This window comes from Triticum urartu, chromosome 1A, assembly GCF_056163025.1.
Source record: "Triticum urartu cultivar PI428250 chromosome 1A, HENAU_Tu73, whole genome shotgun sequence".
NCBI classification, from domain to species: Eukaryota; Viridiplantae; Streptophyta; class Magnoliopsida; order Poales; family Poaceae; genus Triticum; species Triticum urartu.
Window position 1 is genome coordinate 87565432 of NC_141873.1, and position 27141 is coordinate 87592572.

The 27141-nt window shown below is 45.7% G+C and overlaps 2 protein-coding genes across 3 annotated transcripts; one reads left to right on the forward strand and one right to left on the reverse strand.

The window, feature by feature from the left end:
• Positions 1-307: 307 nt before the first annotated feature.
• On the forward strand, positions 308-8270 carry LOC125548984 (RNA-binding CRS1 / YhbY (CRM) domain protein). Its single transcript, XM_048712489.2, has 4 exons — positions 308-769; positions 3889-4430; positions 5795-6196; positions 6572-8270. Exons 2-4 carry the CDS (start codon positions 4086-4088, stop codon positions 7655-7657), a joined length of 1833 nt encoding a protein of 610 aa, XP_048568446.2. The 5' UTR covers positions 308-769; positions 3889-4085; the 3' UTR covers positions 7658-8270.
• Positions 8271-10107: 1837 nt separating this feature from the next.
• On the reverse strand, positions 10108-22218 carry LOC125548972 (VIN3-like protein 1). 2 transcript variants are annotated; one of them, XM_048712481.2, is made up of 4 exons: positions 21933-22218; positions 17971-18581; positions 11805-12112; positions 10108-11702 (listed from the first exon to the last, which is right to left on the reverse strand). In XM_048712481.2, the coding sequence occupies exons 2-4, from the start codon at positions 18399-18401 to the stop codon at positions 10594-10596; spliced, it is 1848 nt and encodes a 615-aa protein (XP_048568438.1). In that variant the 5' UTR covers positions 18402-18581; positions 21933-22218; the 3' UTR covers positions 10108-10593. The 2 variants fall into 2 exon arrangements, with proteins under 2 accessions (XP_048568438.1, XP_087370031.1); XM_087513905.1 differs by lacking the exon at positions 21933-22218 and adding an exon at positions 20576-21847.
• Positions 22219-27141: the final 4923 nt, after the last annotated feature.

Genomic DNA, 27141 nt, shown 5'->3' on the forward strand with positions numbered 1-27141 from the left:
TCCTAAACTCAACGGAAGTAGTCATGGACGTAATTTATTTAGTCCGTGCTTTTTCCAGCCCAGTAGAGCCCTGCCTTGCGGTAGTACCCAGGGGCGTGTGGTAGTATCGCTCCAGCGGTTCTACCGCTTGTTGCCATGCGCAACAAGGCCTCGTCTGGTCACTACCGCGCAAGCGGTAGTACCGCACCATCCAGCGGTAGTACCGCAAGCGTGTGCGGTAGTACCACGTGTCACGGGCTGAGTGAAGGGGTAACGGTTGGATCTTTTCCCCCGCTATATAAAGGGGGTCTTCTTCCCCAAGAAGACTACCTCTTCCCTCCCCAAGCTCCATTATTGCTCAAAGCTCCATTTTCGCCCGATCTCTCTCCCTAGCCAATCAAACTTGTTGATTTTCTAGGGATTGGTTGAGGAGGCCTCGATCTACACTTCCACCAAGAGAAATTTGATTCCCCCACTAATCCCTTGCGGATCTTGTTACTCTTGGGTGTTTGAGCACCCTAGACGGTTGAGGTCACCGCGGAGCCATATTCCATTATGGTGAAGCTTCGTGGTGTCGTTGGTAGCCTCCGATTAAGTTGTGGAGATAGCCCCAACCTTGTTTGTAAAGGTTCAGTCGCCGCCTCCAAGGGCACCAATAGTGGAATCACGGCATCTCGCATTGTGTGAGGGCGTGAGGAGAATACAGTGGCCCTAGTGGCTTCTTGGGCAGCATTGTGCATCCACACCGCTCCAACGGAGACACACTTCCTCTCAAAGGGAAGGAACTTCGGTAACACATCCTCGTCTCCACCGGCTCCATTCTAACTTATCTCTTACCTTTACTTGCGCAAGCTTATATTGTGTTGTATCTCTTGCTTGCTTGTGTGATTGTTGTTGTTGCATCATATAGGTTGCTCACCTAGTTGCATATCTAAACAACCTATTTTTATGCTAAGTTTAATTTGGTAAAGAAAAGCTAAAAATTTTAGTTGCCTATTCATCCCCCTCTAATCAACCATATCGATCCTTTCAATTTGTCCTTTGTGTCCGTTAACTGCTCTAGTTGATCCAACGTGCAAAGGGAGTGGGTTGATGTTTACTCTTATGTACAACCCAACAAAGCGCCCCACAAGCGCTAGCCAGCTAGGGCATGTGACGACAAGGGTTCGGACATGCAAATCCCGGGTAAAACGTTGTGCAATGCTTGGGCATGCAGCACGCCGACGGGCATACACAAACATAACCGGCCAGCCAAGCCCTCACAACCCCACACGACAAGGCTAGGCATGACACACACCGAGTTGGTTGCATGCGCGAACCCTTTCGCACAAAAAGATTAGGCCGGTAGGAAGCGGACAACACTGCCAGTCCGACATGGGCTCATCCAAAACGTGTGGAACAACGCACAAGATGTGGCATCGAAGCGATGCGGAGGACCCTAGGCCGGATCCATGAGTGATAAAGACCGGCAGCTCGGAAGGCTCGGACCTAACCAATCCATGCCGTAGTGCTTTCGTATGGCAGTTGCTTACCCTTCAGCTTATTCCTAGGGTAATGTGTCCTATCGATAAGCGACATTTTCATATCACTTTCAGCATCCTACTTTAATCATATGCCACGGGAGCATGTGAATGCATTTGTCGTTTATGTTCGCTTACTGCTCTAGTCGGCCTGATGTGTAAAGGGAAGTGGTTGTTATACAACTGGTAAAGCGACCGACACAAGGCTCGGGATGATGATGTCGTTATACGTGACGCCCTTAGCTTACTTAACTTTCACGGTTGTGGTTGGTCTTTGTGCTAATGATGCAACGAGTCATCTACAGTAGTAGAGAATAAGGAGTATCTTGGATCGTCTAGATCAGAGCAACTCGGCCCATGAGCGGGCACTCGACCATGACACGATGTGGAGACTATGGAGTGGACTCTCATCAGGCGGAGCCGCTCGACGGTGTGGTCTGGTTGTGCCTGATCGACCAACGTCGGGGGCTAGAGATCGGAGTGTCGGCATTGGTGGCGCAACTCGTGCCTCCAGTGGCTCGCAAATTCTCAATCAGGTGATGGGGCCTAGAGGAATATGCGAATAGCTAGGAATCATCACGAAGTCGTGTCCCTCACTGGCTTGATCAGAAGCAAAATAGGCAGGACGAGGTCATGGTCCTCAACGGGAGCTCCTATATATTGTGTTTCGTGACAAATAGTCGTCAAATCACACACTGGAGCCACGCTGGTAGGCTCATTAGCGGATGTTGTACCAACACATATTGAAAATGCCTAAAAAGAAAGTGCACTTGCGAAGATTCGAACCACATCCCTTTCGTTGGAGACTGCAAGATGTTGCCCACTAGAGCTGACAAGGGCTACAACATTAAGGCTGGCCATAGTGGGGTAACATACCTGGTATCATGTGTTTGGGACTCACAAACATGCTTATGTGATAGAGAATTAAAGAAGAGAGAGAGAGAGAGTTGTAGTAACATAAGTAGACACCGTATCATAATAAATGTTATGCTACTATGTGTCTTGCATGCCAAAAAATGAGATCACCTACTAAACTATGATACTATGCATTATGGATGTAGTATATGATACTAGTGTATACTCCCCACTATGGCCAGCCTAAAGAACTAAAACAACAACGCCAGATCCCAAAAGAATATAAAACGCGAACATTTTGTTGAAAAGGTGAATTTTTGAAACGTGAATATTTTTCAAAAAAATTACCAAAATTTTAAAACTCAAACATTGTCGTGGAAACGAACTATATTTGAATCTACAAAAATTATTTGAAAATATGAATGATATTTGAAAACATGGACATTTATTAAAATTTTGAACAAATTTTGAAAATGCGTACATTTTTTGAACCCGTGAATAATTTTGAAGAATGGGAACACTTTTTGAAAATCTGAACATTCTTTGTTATCCCTAAATAATTTTCAAAAACACGCACATTTTTATAAACACATTTTAAATTCAGGAACAATTTTTAAAATTGCAAACACTTTTGAATTTTCCAAACATTTTCAGAAACATGAACATTTTTAAAAATTCAAACAGATTTTAAATTTTTTAACATTAAAAAATGATTTTTCAAAAAAATAAATTGAAGAAAAAAGGAAATATAAATGAAAAATAAACCAAAAAAAGTAAATGGGCCGGTCCAATCGGGGACCCTTCCATGCGGATCCCCGACAGTTTGCGTAATGTGAGGCATAAAGTTCTCTGTTTTCAACTCTTGACTCATAGGCTGCGTGTATATATGTGCTGACTGCCGCCGAGTCGCATGTCTGCTAGTAGCACTCTATGCACGTGGCTCCTTGGCCTATGGCTAAATGAGCTGCAACTTATTTGTGTGGGCCCAGAATTTTGAGGGCCCGGGGCGTCCCCCCTCCCGCCCTCTCTCAGGGTCGGCCCTGTTTCAATTGTTGTTAGATCCCGTTTCTGATCGTGAGTGACTATTGCGGTCTTCAGAATCCAGTACTTCCTTTGTTTTTAAACATATAAGACCTTTAAGAAATTTCAATACGGACTACATACTAATGTAGATAAACGCATTTTAGAATGTAGATTCACTCATTTTGCTTTATATAATCCACATTGAAATCTCTGAAAGCTTTATATCTAGGAATAGAGGGAGTATAGCAATCCTTTTCTCTTACTGCTAGTTCAGTGCATTTTCAAGTTTGTTTTTGTGCAATACAAAGAATGTAATCTTTGACGTAATTTTATTTTTACCGGTCATTTTATGTCTTGTTGTCTTTCATTGTATTCTATATTTTTCATAATTATAAAATAAGTTTCCCTTTGGGTGTTCTTTTAAGGAAAAATAGTTTGACGGTCAAACACGTAATCGTGATAATTTTGGAGGACTACAGTGTAATGCTATATTCTTACAACCAACTGGTAGGCTGACGGTGGACGCTCCTCCACGTGGACAGCAGCACATCCAACGGATGGTAAAAGCTCCTGCAGCTGCAGCCGGAGACCAGCCCAGGGTTTACCGCCCGCGCCGCCTGCTAAACCCTCCCCCATTCCGCCTACCTCGCTGCCGCCGCCGCCGCCTTCCAGAACCACCGGCGGCCAGGCGACGCGGTTGACCGAGCCATGTGGGCTCTGAGAAGCCTCCGCCGGAACCTCCCGAAGGCAGCCTCTTCGTCGCTCCACCGGAGGTGCGCCCCGTCGATTAGCTCCGAGGACTTCGCGGCGAGGGGGCGAGGGGGCGAGGCGGCTGCGGCCTCAATATCAGCCGCGTTAGTGCCGGCGAGCACGGGCGGCGGTGGGGTATGCCGGCGGTTGATGTCGACGAGCAAGGGGAGGAGCATGCGGAGCAAGGTGGAGAAGCGGATGGGGAGGGAGACCGGCCGCACGCAGAAGGAGATGCGCCGCGCGGTCAAGCTCCGAAAGAAGCTCATGACCGAGGACGAGAGGCTCATCCACAGCATGCGGAGGGTAAGTGAAGCGCCATTTCCTCCTCCCCCCTGCCCCCCTTCGGCGCCGGCGAAATGCTCTGGCCATGGTGCTTGCGCCATCTCGCTGTGATCCCTCTCCTTTTCTATCATGGAACAAGATATGCTGTTTTGAACTGCTGTAATTTATGGTGATATTTGCTCAATGTGTGGCTTTTTGAAAGGGGTTGAAGATGTTTTGTCATTATCAATGCTAAACGAAAGGGTGAGAAAAGCATTTGCATTGTGAAATTTGTTCAGATGTACTCCCTCCGTTCGGAAATACTTGTCGGGGAAATGGATGTATCTAGACGTATTTTAGTTCTAGATACATTCATTTTCGCGACAAGTAATTCCGGACGGAGGGAGTATTAATGAATCAAAGAAGGAAGATGGTATCATTAGGTTGTTGGGACTTGACTTTGACAGTCAAGATTATGTTGTCAGGGACTTTGTTGAACTGAAAGAATTAAGTCGCTATCTTGCGATTGTCAAATCCAACTATATGCCTGTAAACTAGAAATTTTGATATAGATAATAAAGGCTAGCTCTCATCAGAACACATCAGCTAACTCCGCTAGAAATTTAAGTCCTGTGGCTTCCCATGTCACTCTTGATGTATGCACATATGGTTACCACCGCCTGTAAATGATTGTCAAATCTATCTATATGCCTGTAAACTAGAAATTTTGATATAGATAATAAAGGTTAGCTCTCATCAAAACACATCAGCTAACTCCGCTAGAAAATTAAGTCCTGTGGCTTCCCATGTCACTCCTGATGTCTGCACATAAATGGTTACCACCGCCTGTATGTTTTCACAAGTAAAAGGGCTAAAATGACTTATTGCTTATGCCAATTATTCTATACAGTTTGGTTCTCATATAAATATCTGACATCGATACACTAGACCTGATGTAGTGATATTATAAGTCTATTGGGGCATTCCTGCTCCCGATGAAAAAGAAGTCACATCATAACTTATATAATGCTTACATTCTTAATGAAATTTTGGTCATAAACGTATTATTCTCCGTATTTAAAGAAAACAATTATCTAGTTGCTGCATTGAAGCACATAATGAAAAGAAATTACATTTTCTAGATCTATCAGGAAATCAGATTTCCACACCTTTCCCCTTTTTTGTGCTTGATCTGCACAAAATCCTATCTGAATTGGGTATTACTCACCTCATCATCCATTCCTTCTCTATGAGGATCTGGCTAAGTAAAATATATGTTATTTCGCATATTTCTCTTTACTCAACTTGTGTTATAGTCTTGATTTTAATCATGTTATTTTAGTCAGATGGTAATTTATAATAGCGAATTCACTGGCTTACCTAGTTATCTGGTTAATTTTATGCAGGCCAAGAAAAAAGTTGCTTTACTTCTACAAAAGCTCAAGAAGTATGAGCTACCAGACCTACCAGCTCCTCGTCATGATCCAGAGCTGTTAACAGCTGAGCAGCTACAGGCTTACAAGAAGATTGGATTCAGAAATAAAAACTATGTCCCTGTTGGAGTTCGTGGAGTCTTTGGAGGTGTTGTTCAAAACATGCACATGCACTGGAAATTCCATGAGACAGTGCAAGTTTGCTGTGACAATTTCCCGAAGGAAAAAATTAAGGAAATGGCATCAATGCTGACAAGATTGAGTGGTGGTATAGTGGTTAACATTCACAATACCAAAACAATTATCATGTTTCGTGGAAGGAACTACCGTCAACCAAAGAACCTCATACCTTTTAACACGCTTACCAAACGGAAGGTCAGTCCCTTGCAGTTAAAAATGTTTGTAGCTCTCATTTAGCTTCTCATTTAGCTTTGGATCATACTCCCTCCGTTCCGAATTACTTGTCTTGAATTTGTCTAGATATGGATGTATCTAGACTCATTTTAGTGCTAGATACCTCCGTATCTAGACAAATCTAAGACAAGTAATTCGGAACGGAGGGAATACACCCTATATGTATGGAACTTTGAAACTAATATCGATTGCTCTGACCTTTTCAGTTGATAGTTCAACCAGAATTTAATATTGATTTTTAATGTTTTGGGCTATGCCCATTTTCTGTTAATTTTGGGTATATTGTTGGCTTTGTACTATGGATAATGGAGTTTGCTATCCTTATCCTTATTGCAGGCTTTATTCAAGGCTAGATATGAGCAGGCTCTTGAGTCACAGAAACTGAATATCAAGAAAATAGAGACACAACTTCGTCGCAAAGGTATTAACCCAGAGGACCCAGTTGCCATGGCCAGCATCCAGCGAGTTGCCTCGGCATTCTTTCGAGCCATAGACGAGCAGCAAGGTACTCCCTATGTCTTCCATGGGGATAAACAACCTACTGCTGGGACTACGGAATTAAAAGAAGCAGATGTTGAGCCAGCTGAGGATAGCGACCAGGAGGAGCTTGACAACTTCATTGCAGAAATAGAGAATGCAGCAGAGAAGCAATGGGAGGAAGAGGAGGCAGCAGAGAAAGAAGAAACTTCAAGGCTGCAGTATCGCTACAGAGAAGAGATGATGGGTGAGCGGAGGGGTTTCAATAGAAGCTATGACAACTCAGATGCCGATGATAGAACCCAGGGAAGATACAGGAGAGATAACGACAACAATAAATGGGCAACAGATACAAGGAGATGGGATGATGACAGTGAGATAGAGGCGTCAGGTGAGGATGTGGGTGAGCGCAGGGGTTTCGGGAGAAGCTATGATAACTCAGATGCTGAGGATAGAAGCCAGGGAAGACACAGGAGAGAGAACAAAAACAACAGAAGAACATCAGGTTCGAGCAGGTTGGATGATGATACCGAGGCGTCAGGCGAGGACTGGGACATTGATGATGGCAGGGATAGTATGGTTGGATTCGACAAGGAGAGGCATGTACCTGATGAACATCCTCGGCGATTTGACAGCATGCGACATGAGAGGAGTAGTTCCAGTCACAGGCAGAATTATATGCCTGGGGCCTCCAGAAGTCCCAGCCGGACCCCAAAGAATGCAGTTAGTGTTTCTGAGGACAGTGAGGATGATGTGTCAGACAGTGAAGATGATGAGGTGTGGGGAGCAGATTACAAGGAAGAGACGAGCTCGAGTGCCCCGAACGTGAATTTTCCTAATTACAAGAGCAGCAGCGAGGAGGAGGATACCGACGACAACTGGATGCGTGGTGGCAGAACCAGCCAAACGAAGAAGAATACCGACGAGGACTGGGACAGTGACTGACAAATTGAAAAAGAACAGTCAAGCCTGCATCATATGTTGTCACATTTCTGCAGGAAAGAGTTCGTTGGGCTTGTTTTTCGTGGGAGCATCCGTCTCGGTGCTGCAGACGGTGCCGCTTGATTCCACCTGACATCATGCTGGGTTGGGTGCTCATAAATAATTGTTTGAATTGCGTCTCCAAATATGTAGTTGGCGCATCCCCGAAGGCCGAAGCAGTCTGCCAGTTGCCAGCAGCCGCGTGACCATAATAGCAGGAGGTCATGGTGTTGTTGAATGTTGTCCTTGGCTGAAAGTGTTTCGGCAGTTTGATAGGTCGAAGGGGTCTGGTGGTTCTACACATCTGAATCTCTTGTTATGAGATCATTCGTAAGAACGGGTTTGCCGTGAACAAAAAGGCTTGCACATAGGAATATTTGAAGGCCCTACTTGTTGTGCCCCCTCGAGGCATATACATTTATTCATTCATCCATTGGGATGCTCACCATAACGCAAATGGCCATTTTGTTTTCCATCCTGGCTTATTGGTCCCCTCTGTATTTTGTGCCAAATTTTGACCATAGATTTAACTAACAAATTGTTAATGCATGTCATAAAGAATTATGTCATTCGGATTCGTATTTGAACATAGTTTCTGATGATGTTATTTTTGCTATGTATAACTTATATTTTATTAGCGAAAATCCTGGTTAAAATATGACCCTAACTATGAGGGGGGCTAATAAACCAGGACGTGTGTTGAGCATGTCTGAGCCACCATATTTCATAAATCGTTACACGATCTTATTATTTGAAAAAAAAATCCTGGCAGTTCTAATTAGAATGCCCGGCTTGTGGGCAGGGACAGGAAGACGTGCGTCACAGCTCTCCTGCAGCGTCGCAAGGCAAAGAAAATTTGGAGGCTGGTAAGAGTTGAAGAATTGATTGATTTCTAGGGCATGTGCTGGTGACCGAGCGGGTGAGGCTGCTCCGCAGTTCCTTCTCCACCTATCTACTCAAGCCTGTGCTGTGCTCGGGCTGGGAAACAGCCGCGGGCTGTTTGCCGTTGGTGCCTGATAGTGGGGAAGACATGAACTAGTGCACCAAGGGCAGACACGGATCGAGCCATTCGAGTTCTTGTGTAGTTCTTGTGTCAAACTACATGGTTGCCTATTCCCCGAAGGCTATGGCAAAGAAAGGAGGATGGCTCAAACCTCCGAGTGGCTACACCAAGCTAGATGTCGATGCGGCATTTGATCACGACTTGCTCCGAGGAGCCACAGGCGCAATCCTGAGCGTCTACTTGATAGTTGTATCGACGTCCTATCAACACAAGCTCTAGCCATGAAGTTCGGGCTCCAGCTCGCACATATTGGCTGGTTGCAACCGAGTAGTCATAAACTCTAATAATCTGGAGCTAACTGAGGTATGGTGGCAGATCCTCAGGTGTTGTGGCTGTGATTTTCGATGAGTGCTACTCCCTCTGTTCCTAAATATAAGTCTTTTTAAAGATTCCACTATGAACTATATATGAATGTATATAGACATATTTTAGAGTGTAGATTCACTCATTTTGCTTCGCATGTAGTCCCTTATTGAAATTTTTAAAAAAACTTATATTTAGAAACGGAGGAAGTACCATACTGCACGTGACTTCAATCACTACTTCCATATTGCACGTGACTTTCTACATGCCCTATTTGATGGCAAAGATTCTCTGACATATACCACCTACCTTTACGAGCACTGCAACCGTGAAGCAAACTGTTGCACATGATGATTTTGCGAAAATGGCTAGAGGATTTTGCAACCGTGAAGCTGGAGGAGGAAGCCCCTGCTGAACCAACTATTATCACCAGAACCCCCGATATCCGGAAACGGCATCACACCAAGCGCCAGGCTAGGGTTTGGGGAGTATGGCCCATCCTTCTTTGTTTATAGGTCTTCCACATATCCCTAGATTGTCAATTTTACCAATGTAATATGAAATATAGTGTATCACAAAAGTTATACAGAAAGTAGAACATCTGAATTTTCTAATGGAATAATTTTTGTAATATATAACCCAAATTATGTTGGTCAAATTATCGATTTAGGGATACACGCGGGCGTAATCTCTACTACTTGAAAAAGAACGTAAGGTTTCATTCACCTTTCTTCCCACCACCCCTTCGTCCAGATAATCAATCACCTTAATTTACTTACATTCTAAACCAATTCCATTTTACTTTACTTACCAAACTTCTAATCAAAATACAAAGTAATTCATGGTCAGAATTTGATGAACATTTATTTACACAATGTAAATCATAAGCTAACCTACTAGAATATTTATATTCCGTTGCCACGCACGAACATTGTTCTAGTAAACTAAAAAACAGGTAGTACCAAACATTTATACCAGCCAAATATATCCTAGCCAACATCTAGTACCAAAAAATCATCCATACTGAAAAAGAGGTCCCAAGCACATGTAAGCCATACATGACATCATATAAGATTTTTTTCCAGGGCTCGGACAGAATATAGAGTACTAAACCAATGAGAATATAAAATTGTTTCCACTACTTACAGGTGGAACAGGAATCTTTCAATGCAATCTATTTTCCGCCTAAAATGATTTTCCTAAGTAGAATCAAGAAGATAGGAATTTCTAAGTAAATCAAATATCCTAATCCCATAGGCTCGAAATGACGACTCCCAAGAAAATTGTGCATGTTCCGATCTGAACTTATAAGGTATGGTAATGGTCGAAATGATGACACTCAAGAAAATTGTGCACGTTCTGATCTGAACTTATAAGGTATGGTAATAATCTGATAGCTGGGTCGGTGCGGTGATTATCAAGTTTATGAACCTAACCCCCTCATTCTCATTTTGGGCGACAGAAGCAACCGGAATTCACTGCCCTTGATCGGAAAAATTATAGAATACCAATGAGTTAGCGAACTCTTGAATTGTTATTGTTTGTCCAAATGCCATAGCTCACTGCCGAAACCTACTTTTGGTCTCTTGCAGTTTATCATCTCTCCGAAAGAATCAACAAGCTGCTCAGCCAGACTGCTTGGTTCTTTGATTAGTGTTTTGATGAATGTGTTCACAACCCTATGCTCATTCTCAGTCGATCTTAGACTCAGCCAAGTCAAAAACTTCAATCTGAAATCAGTCTCTATGTGCCCGTCACACTCCAGCCACCGTATCACCTTCACACAGTACTCATAGTCCTCATCCAGAACTCTAGGCCTTTTCAGAAGTTGCTTTTGGCGGCAGATGGCTGAAACTCCATCCTGCTCACAGCTTTCATTCTGAGCACCATTGGGCTGCTTTGCCTTGCCTCCTGGCCGAGATTCAACAGCAGCCGGCTCCGCGCTCCTGACTGCCTCGCAAGCCTCTGAGCCACCACTGTCATTTGACCTAAAAAGTCTGTTATTTAAATCATAGCTCTTCTCAGGGGAAGAGTCTATGTCCATGGGCATGGGTGCATTTAGGTCAGGGACAGAAAATGCATTGAACTGAAGTTTGCGACATGCACCAGATAACATATGACCCTGTTCACTGTTCTCTGCCTGGTCTGCTTCTGTGGCACTTATGTCACATGAACCTTCGTACATATCCTCAAAACAGCCTTCTTCAGCCCAAGCTCGCCGCAAGATCTTCCCAGCATCTCGGATCCTAAATCCAGTGGACATACAAGCCTGGCTCCTATCCGTTGTCTGCGTCTGCGGGCATATTCCCGTGGCCTTCTGGGTCACAGATTTGACAAATACCTCCTTGCTCGCAGTATAACATTTAGACTCGGAATGCCCAATGGTCGCATCAGCATCTGAGAATGATATGATTCTGAAGGAATATTCTGTGCATGTGGCGAGGTTATAAACAAGTATTTTTCTTTCATCTCTTGACAAAATAACAGGTTCATCCATGCTTGGTTGCTCTCTGCTCTTCCAGTACCATAGCTTATAACCTTTGATGGTGTCCGGTGATGCTAATTTAGTTTCTTTTAGGATGATAACAAGGGAAGACGATGTAATATCTTCGAATTTGAATCTGCACGCAGCTGGTAATGAACCTGCAAAACAAACAAGTATAGAACCATGACAATTATGCAGAATCACCATGACAATTATTATGGCAGTCTAGAACCTTGTATTTATTCAAGGAAGGTCATTACCTCGAACATGCAAGCCTGGAGATGGAGAACTCAACAACTCATCAACTTTTTGAATCGCTAGAGAGCAAAGTTTCAGTATATTACTACCACCAGATAACCTGCTTACGATACCACGTGCCATCTTTGCCGACATTCCATCAAGTGGACCGACCTCACATTCAAGTTTTGCTTTTGCATCTTGAATAATGTTATGCAATTCTGTATGACAGCTCGTACCCTCCAACAACTGATAACTCACATAGATGCGGTGGCAGAGTATATCAACTCGGCGAGCCTGCTTTGCAATCACTAATTGCCTTTTCCAATAACTGCCAGGCAGTAGCATTCATGTCAACTTTACAAATTGATCAATAATCATGGAACATAACAAGCATTTCAAATTTTCAATAATGTCACAAGTGAATACTAGCTGCAAATTGATGCTAAGAAAAATAAAACATGACAGTTATTTCAAACAAAACAAAACTAATATATTTAATTATTACATGCATGTATTGGTACGAAGTAGAATTTGTGGTGAAATTGTAGAAAGTAACACTTGTTAGAGTTATAATATAAGTCATGTACCCCTTTGTATTAATCCCGTTGTATGAGGGGTTTCCTGCATATGTTCCACACCTGTACATGTATATATATATTGGCCTATGGCCTCATGGGAATCTAAGTTGCTTATTCCTAACATGGTATTAGAGCCTAGGCCTTTTTTTCGCACGCGCGAACTCGTGCTCTTCGATCCAATTTCGGCGTCGATTGTCGCTGCTCCTCTCTCCGCCCGACTGCTGCTGCTCATCTGTGTTCGTCCGCACCTGATTCTCTGCTGGCCGCTGCTGCCCCGATCCATCTGCCTGTCAGGATCGGGTCGTGCCCTCCAGATCGGGTCGCCTCGATCCACTTCCCTTGCCGGCGCCGCCCCTTAGCGGATCCCGTCGCCAGCTGCTGCTCTTCGCCAGCGTCGGCTCGATCAGGTCGCCCGCGCCGGCCCACCCGATCCGGTCGCCCGGGCCGGCCCGCCTGATTAGGTCGCCCGCTCCTTCAGTATCTCGCGCCTGATTCTGCTGTCGCTGGTGCTCTCGTCGGTTCCAAAAAAAAAATGTCTGCTGCATCGGGCTATGTTGCTGTTCCTCGCTGTCCGGTGATCTTTGATGGTACTAACTACACCGAGTTTACTGGCTTCATGCGCATTCACATGCGTGGCATCCGTCTTTGGGGTGTTCTTTCTGGCGAGGTCTGCTGTCCGCCACGTCCGGTTCCTCCGGTGGCCCCTACTCCGCCAACTCCATCGGTTCTTCCTACGGATGCTAATCAGGCCGCCAAAGATGCGGCTAAGGTTGCTGATGAGGCTGCTGATCGTGCTTATGATGAGAGGATTTTGGCTTATGAGGAGGCTCTTCAGACGTATCATGGTGCTCTATCCGTTTACACCCAGTGGCTTGATGATGATGCTCGTGCTGCAGCTGTTCTCACTGCTAGTGTTCTGCCTCAGTTTGCTTCTGAATTTCTGGGTCTTTCTACTGTCTTTGAGATGTGGACCCGTCTTCGTGAGCGCTATCAGCCCTCTGGTGATGCCTTATATCTCTCTGTGATCCGTCAGGAGCATGCTCTTCAGCAGGGTGACTCTACTGTTGATGACTTCTATGCACAGAGTTCTGCTATCTGACGCCAGCTTGATTCTCTTCGTAGTGCTGGGTGTCGTACCTGCCCCTGTTGCCAGGCTGTCCAGGCCAATTTGGAGTTTCATCGCGTCTATGAGTTCTTGTCTCGGCTCCGTCAGGAGTTTGAGCCCCGGCGTGCTCAGTTGTTTGCTCGTGGCCGTATTTCTCTCATGGAGGCGCTTTCTGAGATTCGTGCTGAGGAGACTCGTTTACGTGGTGCTGGTTTGCTGGCGGTTCCCTCTGTGCTTGCTACTCGTGCTCCTCCGCCACTTGCTCCACCGACCCCTTCTCGCTCGAGTGCTCCGCCGCTCTTGCCCACTCCTTCTGGAGGCTCAGGTCGCCCCCGTCCACATTGCGCCTATTGCAACAATGATGGTCATCTTGAGTCTCAGTGCTACACGAAGAAGAAACACCTGCGCAAGGCTCGATCATCATCTTCTGGGACTTCGTCATCTACCTCGACAGCTTCAGCCATTGCTTTGACTGAGCGGGATATTTTGAGACTTAAGCGTCTGCTCGCGGCTTCAGGTTCTTCCTCAACAGGTACTGCCGGTTCTATGACTGATGCTTCCCGCACTGAGCAATCACCCTCTACACAGTCAGGTACATCCCCCTGGGTTCTGGACTCTGGAGCTTCTTTTCATATGTCTTCTCATTCTTCCACTTTGTCCTCTCTTCGATCACTGGATTCTCCTATTCATGTCTTCACTGCTGATGGTACTCCACTTTCTGTTGCTAGTAGAGGCAATCTTACTACTCCTTATTCTGTTCCTGACGTTGCTCATGTTCCTCGACTTACCATGAATTTGTTTTCTGCTGGTCAACTTACGGATTCTGGTTGTCGCGTCATCCTTGACGTTGACTCTTGTTCTATCCAGGACCGTCACACGCACACTCTGGTTGGGGCTGGCCCTCGCCGCCGTGATTCTCAGGGTCTTTGGGAGTTGGACTGGCTTCATGTTCCTTCTGCTGCCACCACCATCGCCAGTTCTTCCGCTTCTGTCGCCTCCGTCACTGGTTCTTTCCAACAGTGGCATCATCGACTTGGTCATCTGTGTGGTTCTCGGTTGTCTTCTTTAGTTCGTCGAGGCCTTCTGGGGTCTGTCTCAGGAGATGTCTCTTTAGAGTGTCAGGGTTGTCATCTTGGCAAGCAGATTCAGTTACCATATTCACATAGTGAGTCAGTGTCTAAGCGTCCTTTCGATTTAGTCCATTCTGATGTATGGGGTCCGGCCCCTTTCGCTTCGAAAGGTGGTCATAAATACTATATTATTTTCATCGATGATTTCTCTCGTTACACATGGCTTTATTTCATGACTTCTCGTTCTGAGGTGTTGTCTATTTATAAGCGTTTTGCTGCCATGGTTCATACTCAGTTCTCTTCACCCATTCGTGTTTTTCGTGCTGACTCCACTGGCGAGTATATCTCTAAGATGTTGCGTGGTGTTCTTGCTGAGCACGGGACTCTCTCTCAATTCTCTTGTCCTGGTGCTCATGCTCAGAATGGTGTGGCTGAGCGAAAGCATCGACATCTTCTTGAGACGGCTCGTGCATTGATGATTGCTGCCTCTCTCCCGCCTCATTTTTGGGCTGAGGCCGTCTCCACATCCACCTACCTTATCAATATACAGCCTTCCGCTGCTCTACAGGGTGGTGTTCCTTTCGAGCGACTTTTTGATCGTTCTCCCGATTATTCGATGCTTCGCTTGTTTGGTTGTGTTTGCTATGTTCTTCTTGCCCCTCGCGAACGCACCAAACTGACCGCTCAGTCTGTTGAGTGTGTCTTCTTAGGCTACAGTGATGAGCATAAGGGCTATCGTTGTTGGGATCCTATTGGTCGTCGGATGCGTATCTCTCGAGATGTGACTTTTGACGAATCTCGTCCCTTCTACCCACGCCCATCTTCCTCGACTTTTTCAGTGCAGGATATCTCTTTCCTCACTTTTCCTGACTCACCTATTACTCCCGCCGAGACTGTACCTCTCCATTTCCCTTCCTCTCCTTCTCCACATCTAGTTGATTTGCAGCCACCATCATCCCCGGTCTCCTCGCCTCGTGTGTCCCCGGGGTCTCCACCTTCATCTCCGGTGACTTCCTCCCCGGTCTCCTCTCCCAGCCTGTCACCGGATTCTACACCTTCATCTCCGGTGACTTCTTCGTCGCCACCTCCTGATTCTACCTTGCCGATTCCTCCTTCTATTATTCCATCTTTTCCTCAGCATTACACTCGTCGTCCACGACCAGTTGATGCCTCTGTGGATGGGTCGTCATCTTCCTCTCAGCCTACTTATGGCTTGCGTTCTCGTCCTCGTCCGCCTGTTGATCGCTTTGGATTTCCCACGGCTGGTGCTGCTGTTCTTGAGCCGACTTCTTACCGTCAGGCTGTTGTTCATCCTGAATGGCAGTTTGCGATGGCAGAGGAGATTGCTGCTCTTGAACGCACTGGTACCTGGGATCTTGTTTCTCTTCCTTCTGGAGTCCGTCCGATCACTTGTAAGTGGGTCTACAAGGTCAAGACTCGCTCCGATGGTTCTCTTGAGCGTCACAAAGCTCGTCTTGTGGCTCGTGGTTTTCAGCAGGAGCATGGTCGTGATTATGACGAGACTTTTGCTCCGGTGGCTCATATGACCACTGTTCGTACACTTCTTGCCGTTGCCTCTGCACGCCACTGGTCTATATCTCAGCTTGATGTTAAGAATGCCTTTCTTAATGGTGAGCTGCGTGAGGAGGTGTATATGCAGCCACCCCCTGGGTATTCTGTTCCTGATGGCATGGTATGTCGTCTTCGTCGCTCTCTCTATGGCCTTAAGCAAGCCCCCCGCGCCTGGTTTGAGCGCTTTGCCTCTGTGATCACTGCTGCTGGTTTTTTAGCCAGTGCTCATGATCCAGCATTGTTTATTCACCTTTCTCCTCGTGGACGGACTCTTCTTCTTCTTTATGTTGATGACATGATCATCACGGGGGATGACCCCGAGTATATTGCCTTTGTAAAGGCCCGTCTTAGTGAGCAGTTTCTTATGTCTGATCTTGGACCTCTTCGCTACTTTCTTGGGATTGAAGGCTCTTCTACCTCTGATGGCTTTTTTATCTCCCAGGAAAAGTATATTCAGGATCTTCTTGCTCGTGCTGCTCTTACTGACGAGCGCGTTGTTGAGACTCCTATGGAGCTCAATGTTCACCTCCGTGCTACTGATGGTGATCCTCTCCCTGATCCGACGCGTTATCGTCATCTTGTTGGCAGTCTTGTCTATCTAGCTGTCACTCGTCCGGACATCTCTTATCCGGTCCATATTCTGAGTCAGTTTGTCTCTGCCCCCACCTCGGTTCACTATAGTCATCTCCTTCGTGTTCTTCGATATCTTCGAGGCACGATCTCTCACCGTCTATTCTTTCCTCGCTCCAGTTCTTTACAGCTCCAGGCCTATTCGGATGCTACGTGGGCTAGTGATCCTTCCGATCGCCGTTCACTTTCTGCTTACTGTGTTTTTCTTGGTGGTTCTCTCATTGCCTGGAAGACGAAGAAACAGCTTGCAGTTTCCCGTTCGAGTGCCGAGGCTGAGTTGCGAGCAATGGCTCTTTTGATGGCAGAGGTGACTTGGTTACGGTGGTTACTTCAGGATTTTGGTGTTTCTGTCACTACACCGACTCTGCTTTTATCTGACAGTACAGGTGCTATCAGCATTGCACGCGATCCTGTGAAGCATGAGCTCACCAAGCATATTGGTGTTGATGCTTTCTATGTGCGTACTGCTGTGCAGGATCAGGTTATTGCTCTTCAGTATGTGCCTTCCGAGTTACAGTTGGCGGATTTTCTGACGAAGGCTCAGACTAGAGCACAACATGGCTTTTATCTCTCCAAACTCAGTGTTGTTCATCCACCATGAGTTTGAGGGGGGGTGTTAGAGTTATAATATAAGTCATGTACCCCTTTGTATTAATCCCACTAAACTCGTCCAAATTTCCTGCTCTAATTGATTTGCTTCATATGAAAAGACAGCTTCAGGTATTTGTCAAGCCCAATCATTTTATCATTTGTACTAACAGGAGACCATTGCTTCTGGAGTAAAAGGATGTTACATATACTGGAGAGCCAGCTCATAGGGCCAATGCAAAGACAACTGGCATGTTCCCAATTATTAGTTGAGTTGAATGGTATGTGTTAATACCGTCCCAAAGAAAAACGGTGCATGCTGACTATAAATAATGATACAGAAAATCTGGCTTCCTTTTCCTTCACAGATTTCTAACTGAGAAAATCATGTATGGGTTAACAATAAGACCTGTGACTTGTCAAAGAAACAAGTGCATATAACTATTCCAAATTAGCTACTAGCTATTTTGAACAGCACTATGATATGAGATAATTTAACTCAAAATAATATGGCTATATATTCCGAAGTAACTTCATTTTAGTCCAAGGGACTAACGATGCAATAATGAAGCAAGGACAAGAAGCAAATGAGAAGCATGATGAAGATAACGAGATCTACAGAATAAAATGAACATGTACTTACCCTAGTATCCCAGATATCTTCCCACATGAAGCACATGAATAACTCCCATCAAGATGAATAATTTTTTGAAGATCAAAGCATCCCACCCGCTTTTGTTGGAGGGCACACTCGATATGGCAAGAAGAACCACAGCACTGTTTGTCGTCATTTTCAGATGCACAAACCAACCATAGACTAGGATCTTTATTGTCATCAAACTGATGGCAAATACAACATGAGCACCTCTTGCAGAAAGAATCTTCAGCTGTTACAACAGCTTTACAGGCCAAATTTCTACAGATCCAAGTACCAGTGGACTTGATGTCATGGACAGGATGCTCTCCACCAATTGCATCCTTCTTACAAGCATGGCCATTTGCTATTGTTAAGATGGCTGTAGATTTCTTCAATTCAGAATTCTTGCTTGCTTTAACAGGAGTAGATTTGGACATGTCTTAACTCAAGTTCACCAGCCACCTTCCCTTTTCAATTTATTCACTAGCATGGGTTGTAGTCTTCAAAGGCAACAACTCTAAACCCTCACTGGATAGCTTCAAGACAAGAACCTTATCGAACCCCCGCCCTCTTTATTGTGGCATCCTCATCCACCAAGCATAATCAATGTCCAGTAACTGAAATATAACATGGTATACTTTTTATCAGCAAGAAGAATAGCTACTCAGAACACAAAATCCAGCATTCAACAGTAAATGTCACATAATCAACAGAGGAGGGATCCGCAAGAAATCCATAAGAAAAAGAAATACAGAAATAATTAACTCGGGGAAGAATCTTTGATGCATAACTATACAATATGAATCTAAAAGGCAACCAAAGATATAGCTGTCCACATTATACACAATGAGTTCAGAATACAAAAAACCTTTAGAATGACTGCTACCACCAAACTTTCCTTATGTTCAAGAAAGTATCTCACTGATTATACAGAAGAATACAATATCCAAAGAATTAGTAGATCATTTATCAAGGGACTTCCAGGTCAATTTAATAATAGAAAGAAATTGAAACAATCCACTTGAAGGGAGGGAAGCTATCTGTTAAAGAGCAACAGCTAAACTGAACAAAAGGAGCGAGTATGATCAGTGCTTCAGATATGTCAGGTAGTAGATACAACCCACTAGTTCCCAGTCTTAAAATAGAAATCCTTTTGCCGTGCAGTCGACTTTGACCACATGTTAAAAAATATAAAATAATAAGATTAAACCTTTGAAAACAGAAGTACTAGATAGTGTAACAACAATCATGATATTATTTTGGAGCATCTTTTACTAATGTGTTGTGGTTGCAATCAATTGTTGAGGTCTTTTGGAGAACATGAGAAGGCCAAAAAGACCTTTTGTAGGGACAGAGGGATTAATAAATAACTCAAATATTTTAGTATCATCTATCATGTGGCAGATAACAAAAAGAAAGAAAAATTGACATTCAGTTAAAAGAAAAATCCATCTTCACCCCTAATGGAAAGAGATCAACAAATTGTGTATCAAACATACTATAGAACAACTAACAAATAGCAAGCCCATAATTCTTTAAAAACAGAGCAATGCAATAGAAACTAGCAAAGAACCTGAAAAGCCAATTACATAGACAGCACACCAGGATCCAATTGGATGTTGTTTAGCACTTTAGCAGTGAAAATGGAGCATACAGATCTCCTCATTCAGGACTAAGGATTGATACGGACATGTTGAAGACCCACAGCGGCAGGAGTTCATGACTCATGAGTAGATATAATGTGGTTGTGTTTGGTTCCTGTAAAAATGCAGCTGACTCTACTTCAGATGTGTTTTTTCTCAACTACAATATGAGTTGTGTTTGATGTTCCTGCAAATAGAGCAACTCCCCTGATTTCTTTGAGTCCGTCTGGTGAATTTGCACATGTTTAGTCTTAAGACCAAAGAGCAAGTGCATCAGAAGGTATACATCTACGATTCACGACTTGAGGATTGGGTCCGCAAATCGGAGCTGGAGTACATGGACTCACAAGCGCCAAGAAAACTTCCATTGATTTCATGACAGAGTAAAATGGAGAAGAAAGATGCCTATCACATGTTGATTGGGCCGAACCAGCTACGAAAAATCACAAGTACTCACAAACAAGCGCTCTCATCAGCTTTCAGGCATTGAGCTATCTTCAACCCGCAGCCACATGCTCCATTGATTTTCCCCCATCTCCTCTGCCCCCTTCTGATGTACCATGCCAGCTCCACCTCCATCCAGCTCTTTGCAGACCTCTGTCGCCCATGCTGCTCCTACCGTGATGCCTCCCTGCTGCTCCTACCCATCGTGACAACTACCTTTGCTTCTCCTCAAGGAAAGCACCGACGCGACGGTCATAGATGTGTTCGAACAATGACCGAACCAGGACTATAAAGCGGCAAAGGAAGCGGCAGATCCAGGCAGTGATGGCAGCAGCACGAACTATTGTCATAATGACCGACTTGGGTCCATGAAGGTCACAAATCGGGAGTCAACTTGGGAACGAATTGCTCCGAATTCGAACCCTGATGTAGATCTATCAATCGAGATCAGGGATCGACCATATAACGAGCGGATCTGGTAACTATGAATTACACAATTTAATGCTTGACACCGCAGAACTTACCTATGAAATAGCGCCGGAAGAAGCGGCGTGGGAGGTGTCCAGAAGAGGCAAACGACAGCTGGTGGAGCCGTGGAGCGGCGGCGACAGCTGCAGGCAGCGGCGGCGGCGTGCTCCAAACTGATATGCTCTAACTCAATGTTTGGCTAGGGTTTGAGGCAAAGGGATAGTTTGCTTTGGGCCTGAAATGGCCTCTTATTGGAATGTATTTAGCCAAAAATACCCCCAAGTAACCCCATATTTTTAAAAAGATAAAGAAGGAAAACTAGTAGTCCTCTATTCCCACATATGTCGTTAGGGAACATCCAGACATATGCCGTTTGGGAATACCAGATTCATGGAAGTATCCATGCAACAAAAGTTTTAGGTTAATCAGTTTTGGGAGCCAATGCCACAAAAAAAGAAGGAAACCCGCGATGAACTGTAAATCCGTGAAGTTGGCAATGTTCGTAGGGAACGATTTATGTGACTACCCAGCGATTTCATCGACACAAAACAAGAAGGAAACCCACGATGAATTGTAAATCCGTGAAGTTGGCAATGTTCGTAGGGAATGATTTATGTGACTACCCAGCGATTTCATCAACACAAAACAAGAAGGAAACCCACAATGAATTGTAAATCCGTGAAGTTGGCAATGTTCGTATGGAACCATTCATGTGACTACCCAGCGATTTCAATTTCCATCGACAACAAAAAGAAGAAGGAAACCCACAATGAACTGTAAATCCGTGAAGTTGGCAATGTTCCTAGGGAACCATTACCGAAACTACCCAGCGATTTCATAAACAGCAACTATAATCATAATCAAACCGACATAAGCATGCCTGCCTGCCCAGGCAAATGACGAACAAACAATTGTTTACTTCAACTACCATATGTGCATGGTACGCCCCGACCTAATGCAGAGGCTAGATGCTTTATCTAGCCATCTTCGTGATGCATTAATGAATCACCAAATCAAATGCCACGATCTCATCAATGGTGCAATAACAACCTAGGATTCCCGCAAAGCAATGTCGCGCGTGCTACCCTCGCTCGCTCAGTTTCTCGACGCCCAATAGCAGAAGCATGTCCTTGATTGCTCACGCAAAACCAGCTAAACACGCACCAAGGCAAAGAAGAGAAGAAGAAGAGGCGGCAGCACGCGATAGCGCGGCAAGGGATTCAATCAATTTGTAGCGTAGCTAGGATAAGAGAATCCTCCAGCACGCAGCACCGCACAATCCGCGGTTCCATCGCCAGCCGAAGCAAACGAGCACCACCGTTTCCCCGGCTCGTTTCTAGCTCGAACCGAAGCCCACGAGGAGGAATCGACCTGCGAACAGGGGGGAGCAGAGCGGGGGAGCCAGTACCGTACCGTTGGATCCTGCTGCCGCGACGCGACCGTCCCCTGGCGGCGGCTAGGGTTTGGGGGGGGGGGGGGGGGGGGGGGGGGGCGAGCCGCGAGATCCCAATGCCCGGCGCTGGCCGGCAGGAGGAGGCCGTGAGGCGGGGCGAGCGAGCGGGCGGGCTCCGGCGGCGGGCGGGCTCGGTCGTCTGGTTGGTCTGGTCTCCCCCCGGAGCTGCGACCAGCACGCACGCGGTGGAGGAGGCAGGGGAGTCGGGTGGGAAAGCGAAGGAATTGAAGACAAGTCCAAGTCTTCCGAGGAGATCAACGAGGCCGCGTAACGGAACGGAGGAGGAGGAAACAGAGCGGCCGTGCGTGCGCGCGGTGTCGAACTCGAAGCGGAGGCGAAGCGCCGAAGCGTACGCCGTGCAGGGGGTGGTGAGCCCGGGCCGCTGCCGTTACCGGGACGGAGAGATCTCGGGCGTCCGTCTCTCTGGTCGGACGGCCGGGATGCGTGGCGTTCACCGCGGCTCTCCTTTTACGGATGGGTTTCCTTCCCCGTTACTGCTGTGATTTGAAGTTTGAACATTGCCCGGATTATACGTCCTAGACCTAAACCCATGTGTTCTATCTATACGACTTTATGATGCAATTATGCAAAGAAAAGAACTGCAGATAATTCCCAGATTGAAATGTTTACCAAAAGAAAGTTTTGTTGTTACAACCCAATGAGCCCATGATTTGGTGGATCCACGAAGGTGCGCTAAGCTTATGAAATCGAATAATAGTAAGCGATGATCTTAGGGGAATTTGTTAAGGAAGCTAATCCGAAGCGACCGTCCATGCCATGGACTAAAGCCCCCACGGGCTGGGTGGCGTTGTCACTGGATGGCTCCTATTGTAATCAGGACGGGCCGACGGTTTTGGAAATGATTCTAAGAGACAAATGGAGAGTGGTAATTTGTTCTGCTTATCGTCGTATCTTTCATTTGCAACGAGACATTCGATGCAGAGCTACATGCGATCATGGAGGGTGTTAGCCTTACTTCAGCGGTTGGACCGATCAGTGTTGATTCAAGGTTATTCTGTGGTGGCACTAGCGGCCCTCCAAGATGGACCCATGGATAGATATGCTTATGGTCATGTTTATTATTGCTGAGGTGAAGGGTTTATAAGAGAATATGGTGTTTAATCCAGCGTGAACAAAATAGGGCTGCACATTGCGTAGCGAACTATTGCCGTAGTTAGAATAGCATTGTGTGCGGGCTTAACCTACCTTTCTCTTTTATCGCTGAACTTCTCACGAACGGTTGTAACCATGTGATTTTGGAATAAATACCCTATGTTTCCCCAAGAAAGGTTAAGAATAACTTATGTTATCATTCAACACCTTAGCTATATGTCAGTTAACTGGATTTTGAATTTGAGTCTGTCAATTTTCTTGGTCGCTGTTTTTTGCTCTGAGATTCATGTTGCGTTTTTTCCTGACATGTGTTGTTTGTTGTGCTCTGAAAATTGTTGGTCCGTTTTGGTCGTAGCTACACACAATCTATGACCGATCATTTTTTGGCCCATCTGTGATAAGCGCATCAAGCCGAGCTCCAAATGCATTATCACTGACGTGTCTCGCATGGTTGATGAGTGCTAGTGCTCATCAGTGACGCATGGTCATTGGACAATCAATGATGAGGGGTTAGTGCTATTCAGGTCTGCAGTAGTGAACCCTAGCCGCTGCCGGGAAGAATCTTCTTATCCCCTCACCCATGGTTACCATCTTAGCGTTGAGAGCTACACTCTTTGTTAACTTTTAGTGGTACATATGGAGTTTTACGAATTAAATTACTCTAGTACTTTGTGGCGGTACCACGGAGCCCGAGAGGTATGTGTCTTTGCAGATCCAATTATTTGAATCTGATGAGTTTATTTGTCATGTTGTTTTTGTTGATTTGGTTCTTTGTGGAGTTCTAATATTTTCTTGATGTTATGCCGAAGATTTTGTTGTTCAGCGGTCTGCACTTCTAGTGGATCATCCCTAGCCTAAAAACGTTCATCGCTCATGGATTGCATCATTTTTTTGGGGTACGGTCTATTCACCTTCAATCATAATAGTACAACGAACACTAAAAATAATAAAAATTGCATTCAGATCCGTAGACAACCTAGCGACGACTACAAACACTTAAGTGAGCCGAGGGCGCGCCGCTGTCATCGCCTCTCCCTCGCCGGAGGCGGGCAAAACTTTTTTTTTTGCGGGGGGAGGCGGGCAAAACTTGTTGTAGTAGACAGTCGGGAAGTCGTCGTGCTAAGCCCTCATAGGACCAGCGCAACAGAACAGCAACCGCCGCTGATGAAGAGTAGTGTAGATCAGAAAAAATCCAACTTGAAGACACAAAAACAAAGACAAACAAGGAATAGATCTACACAACTCTACACGCCCATCAACGATGCTAGAAACACCACCGAAACGGGGGGCGACCAATGAACTTTTAGGAACCTTCATTGGCAGTCAATTTCGTGCAGGTGAATGAGCGGCAATACCTAGTCCAATTGCAGTCTCTTTATTGAGTTTTGTATGACTCGCATCCATGCAAAAAAGAACAGAAAAGAAAGCTGATGACAAATACAATGAATCAAAATGAGTGAGCATGCAGATACAACTTTATAAAGCACGATCACTGAATTTCTCAATTCCTTTAAACAATCACGGTGTGCATCTAATTGAAACACATTTTCTTTTACAAATGCACCCCACACGGCAACACCAGCAGCCTGCCTAGTCAAAAAGTGTAGTTAGATGCCTCCACGTGCGCCAAGGATTAATTTAGCCGGAACTGCTCTAATCCTTGTCGCTGTCTTAGGTGCACCCAATCCTTCGTCTCGCCTCTGCCGTCCACGTGTTGAGCAGAGCAGGCGAGTTGGCCTTCAGCGTGGCGCAGGCCGTGTGCCTGTTGGCGGCCTCCGTGAAGTGCACCCCGTCCCAGGACACGTACTCGAACGGGTCGGCTACTTCAACTACCATACGTGCATGGTATGCCCCGACATAGTGCAGAGGCGCGCTTGCGTATGTATCGTGTTTAAAGAGAACATAGTGTAGAGGCTTTTTTTTTCAAAAGAAGATTATCCTCCTGCATTAAAATGATGCATGCATCCATCTTATTAACAAAGGTTAGATGCTATATCATAAAAAAAATATTTCCCGAAATCTTGTTAGAGAATATGGTGTTTAATCCGGTTAAAATATCTCGTGAACAAAATAGGATTGCACATTGCTTAGCAAACTATGGTCCTAGTTGGAATAACATTGCATGCTGGCTTAACCAACCTTCCTCTTTTATAGCTAAACTTCTCATGAACGATTGTAACCGTGTGATTTTGGAGTAAATACCCTATGTTTCCTCAGAAAGAAAAAGAGAATACCTTGTTAACCAGTGATACCCTATCATTCAACACTTTAGCTATATGTCAGCCAACTAGATTTTGAGTCTGTCAACTTCTTGGTCGTTGATTTTTGCTTTGAGATTCGTGTTGCATTGTTCCTGACATGTGTTGTCTATTGCGCTATGAAAATTGTTAGCCCATTTTGATCGTAGCTACACACGATCTATGACTGGTCATTATTTGGCCAGTTTGCGATAAGCATCAAGCCGAGCACCAAATGTGTTATCACTGGCGCGTCTCGCATGGCCAATCAGTGCTAGCTAGTGCTCATCACTGACGCATGGTCATTGGACGGTCAATGATGAGGGGTTAGTGCTATTTAGATCTGTATGGTAGTGAGCCCTAGTCGCTGTCGGAGTTAATCTTCTTGCCCCATCGCCCATGGTTGCCATCTTGGCGTTGAGAATAATAGAGCCACTCGCGCACTCCTCCTCCACCGCCGATCGCTCGTCTCGACTCGACACGACACGTCGTGATCGCATCTCGTGAATCGAGCCTCAAGCCGAGACAAATTATGTCTTTATTTTTGCTGCTTAGGAAAACTGAGTCTGGAGTCGTGACGGACGCGTCACAGCCTAGTCGGTTCGGGTCGCTCCCGCAATCGACTCGGACGTGCGACGTGAGCCTCCCACGTTGCACCCATTAGGGTTTTTCCAAACTGCTATATAAAGACACGACGCGGGCGCCGCAACGCACAGAAAACCAATCTAGGTATTGCCACCGCCTTGTTTCTTGCGCCGCCACCGTAGTCCACCCCATCCCGAGCGTCGGCGTGCACCGGCGAACGGGAGAGCAGGTCTCTGGAACCACTTGCCTTTGTGATCCTGTACGGGAGAGGGCGAATAAGGTTTTTGGGAAGCGCCACGCGCGCGACTGCTCGCTGTCTTCATCACGGCTCGCCTACCGTCCAGGTCGGGCGATCTTGCTCGTCGTCGTCTGCAACGTCGTCTTCTGCGATCGGTCGTCGCCAACGTCATCATCAACAACATAGCTGCTCCAATGGATACCTCTTCTGCAAACGATCGACAATTTCCTGAACTTACCATGGCTGGTTTTGCCGATGCTATGAGGCCGGAAAGTTTTAAGGGTACCAACTTTAAGAGATGGCAAGTGAGATGCCAACTTTGGCTCGAGTCCATGAAAGTTTGGGACCTAATCAGTAATGGTCTTCCTGAAGGTGCATGAGGGAGTCCTGGATTAGGAGGTGTCCGGATGACCGGACTATACCTTCAGCCGAACTCCTGGACTATGAAGATACAAGATTGAAGACTTCGTCCCGTGTCCGGAAGGGACTTTCCTTGGCGTGGAAGGCAAGCTTGGTGATACGGATATGTAGATCTCCTACCATTGTAACCGACTCTATGTAACCCTAACCCTATCCGGTGTCTATATAAACCGGAGGGTTTTAGTCCGTAGGACAACACAATCATACCATAGGCTAGCTTCTAGGGTTTAGCCTCTCTGATCTCGTGGTAGGTCTACTCTTGTACTACCCATATCATCAATATTAATCAAGCAGGACGTAGGGTTTTACCTCCATCGAGAGGGCCCGAACCTGGGTAAAACTTCGTGTCCCTTGCCTCCTGTTACCATCCGGCCTAGACGCACAGTTTGGGACCCCCTACCCGAGATCCGCCAGTTTTGGCACCGACATTGGTGCTTTCATTGAGAGTTCCTCTGTGTCGTCGCCGTCAGGCTTGATGGCTCCTACGATCATCAATGGCGATGCAGTCCAGGGTGAGACCTTCCTCCACGGACAGATCTTCGTCTTCGGCGGCTTCGCACTGCGGGCTAATTCACT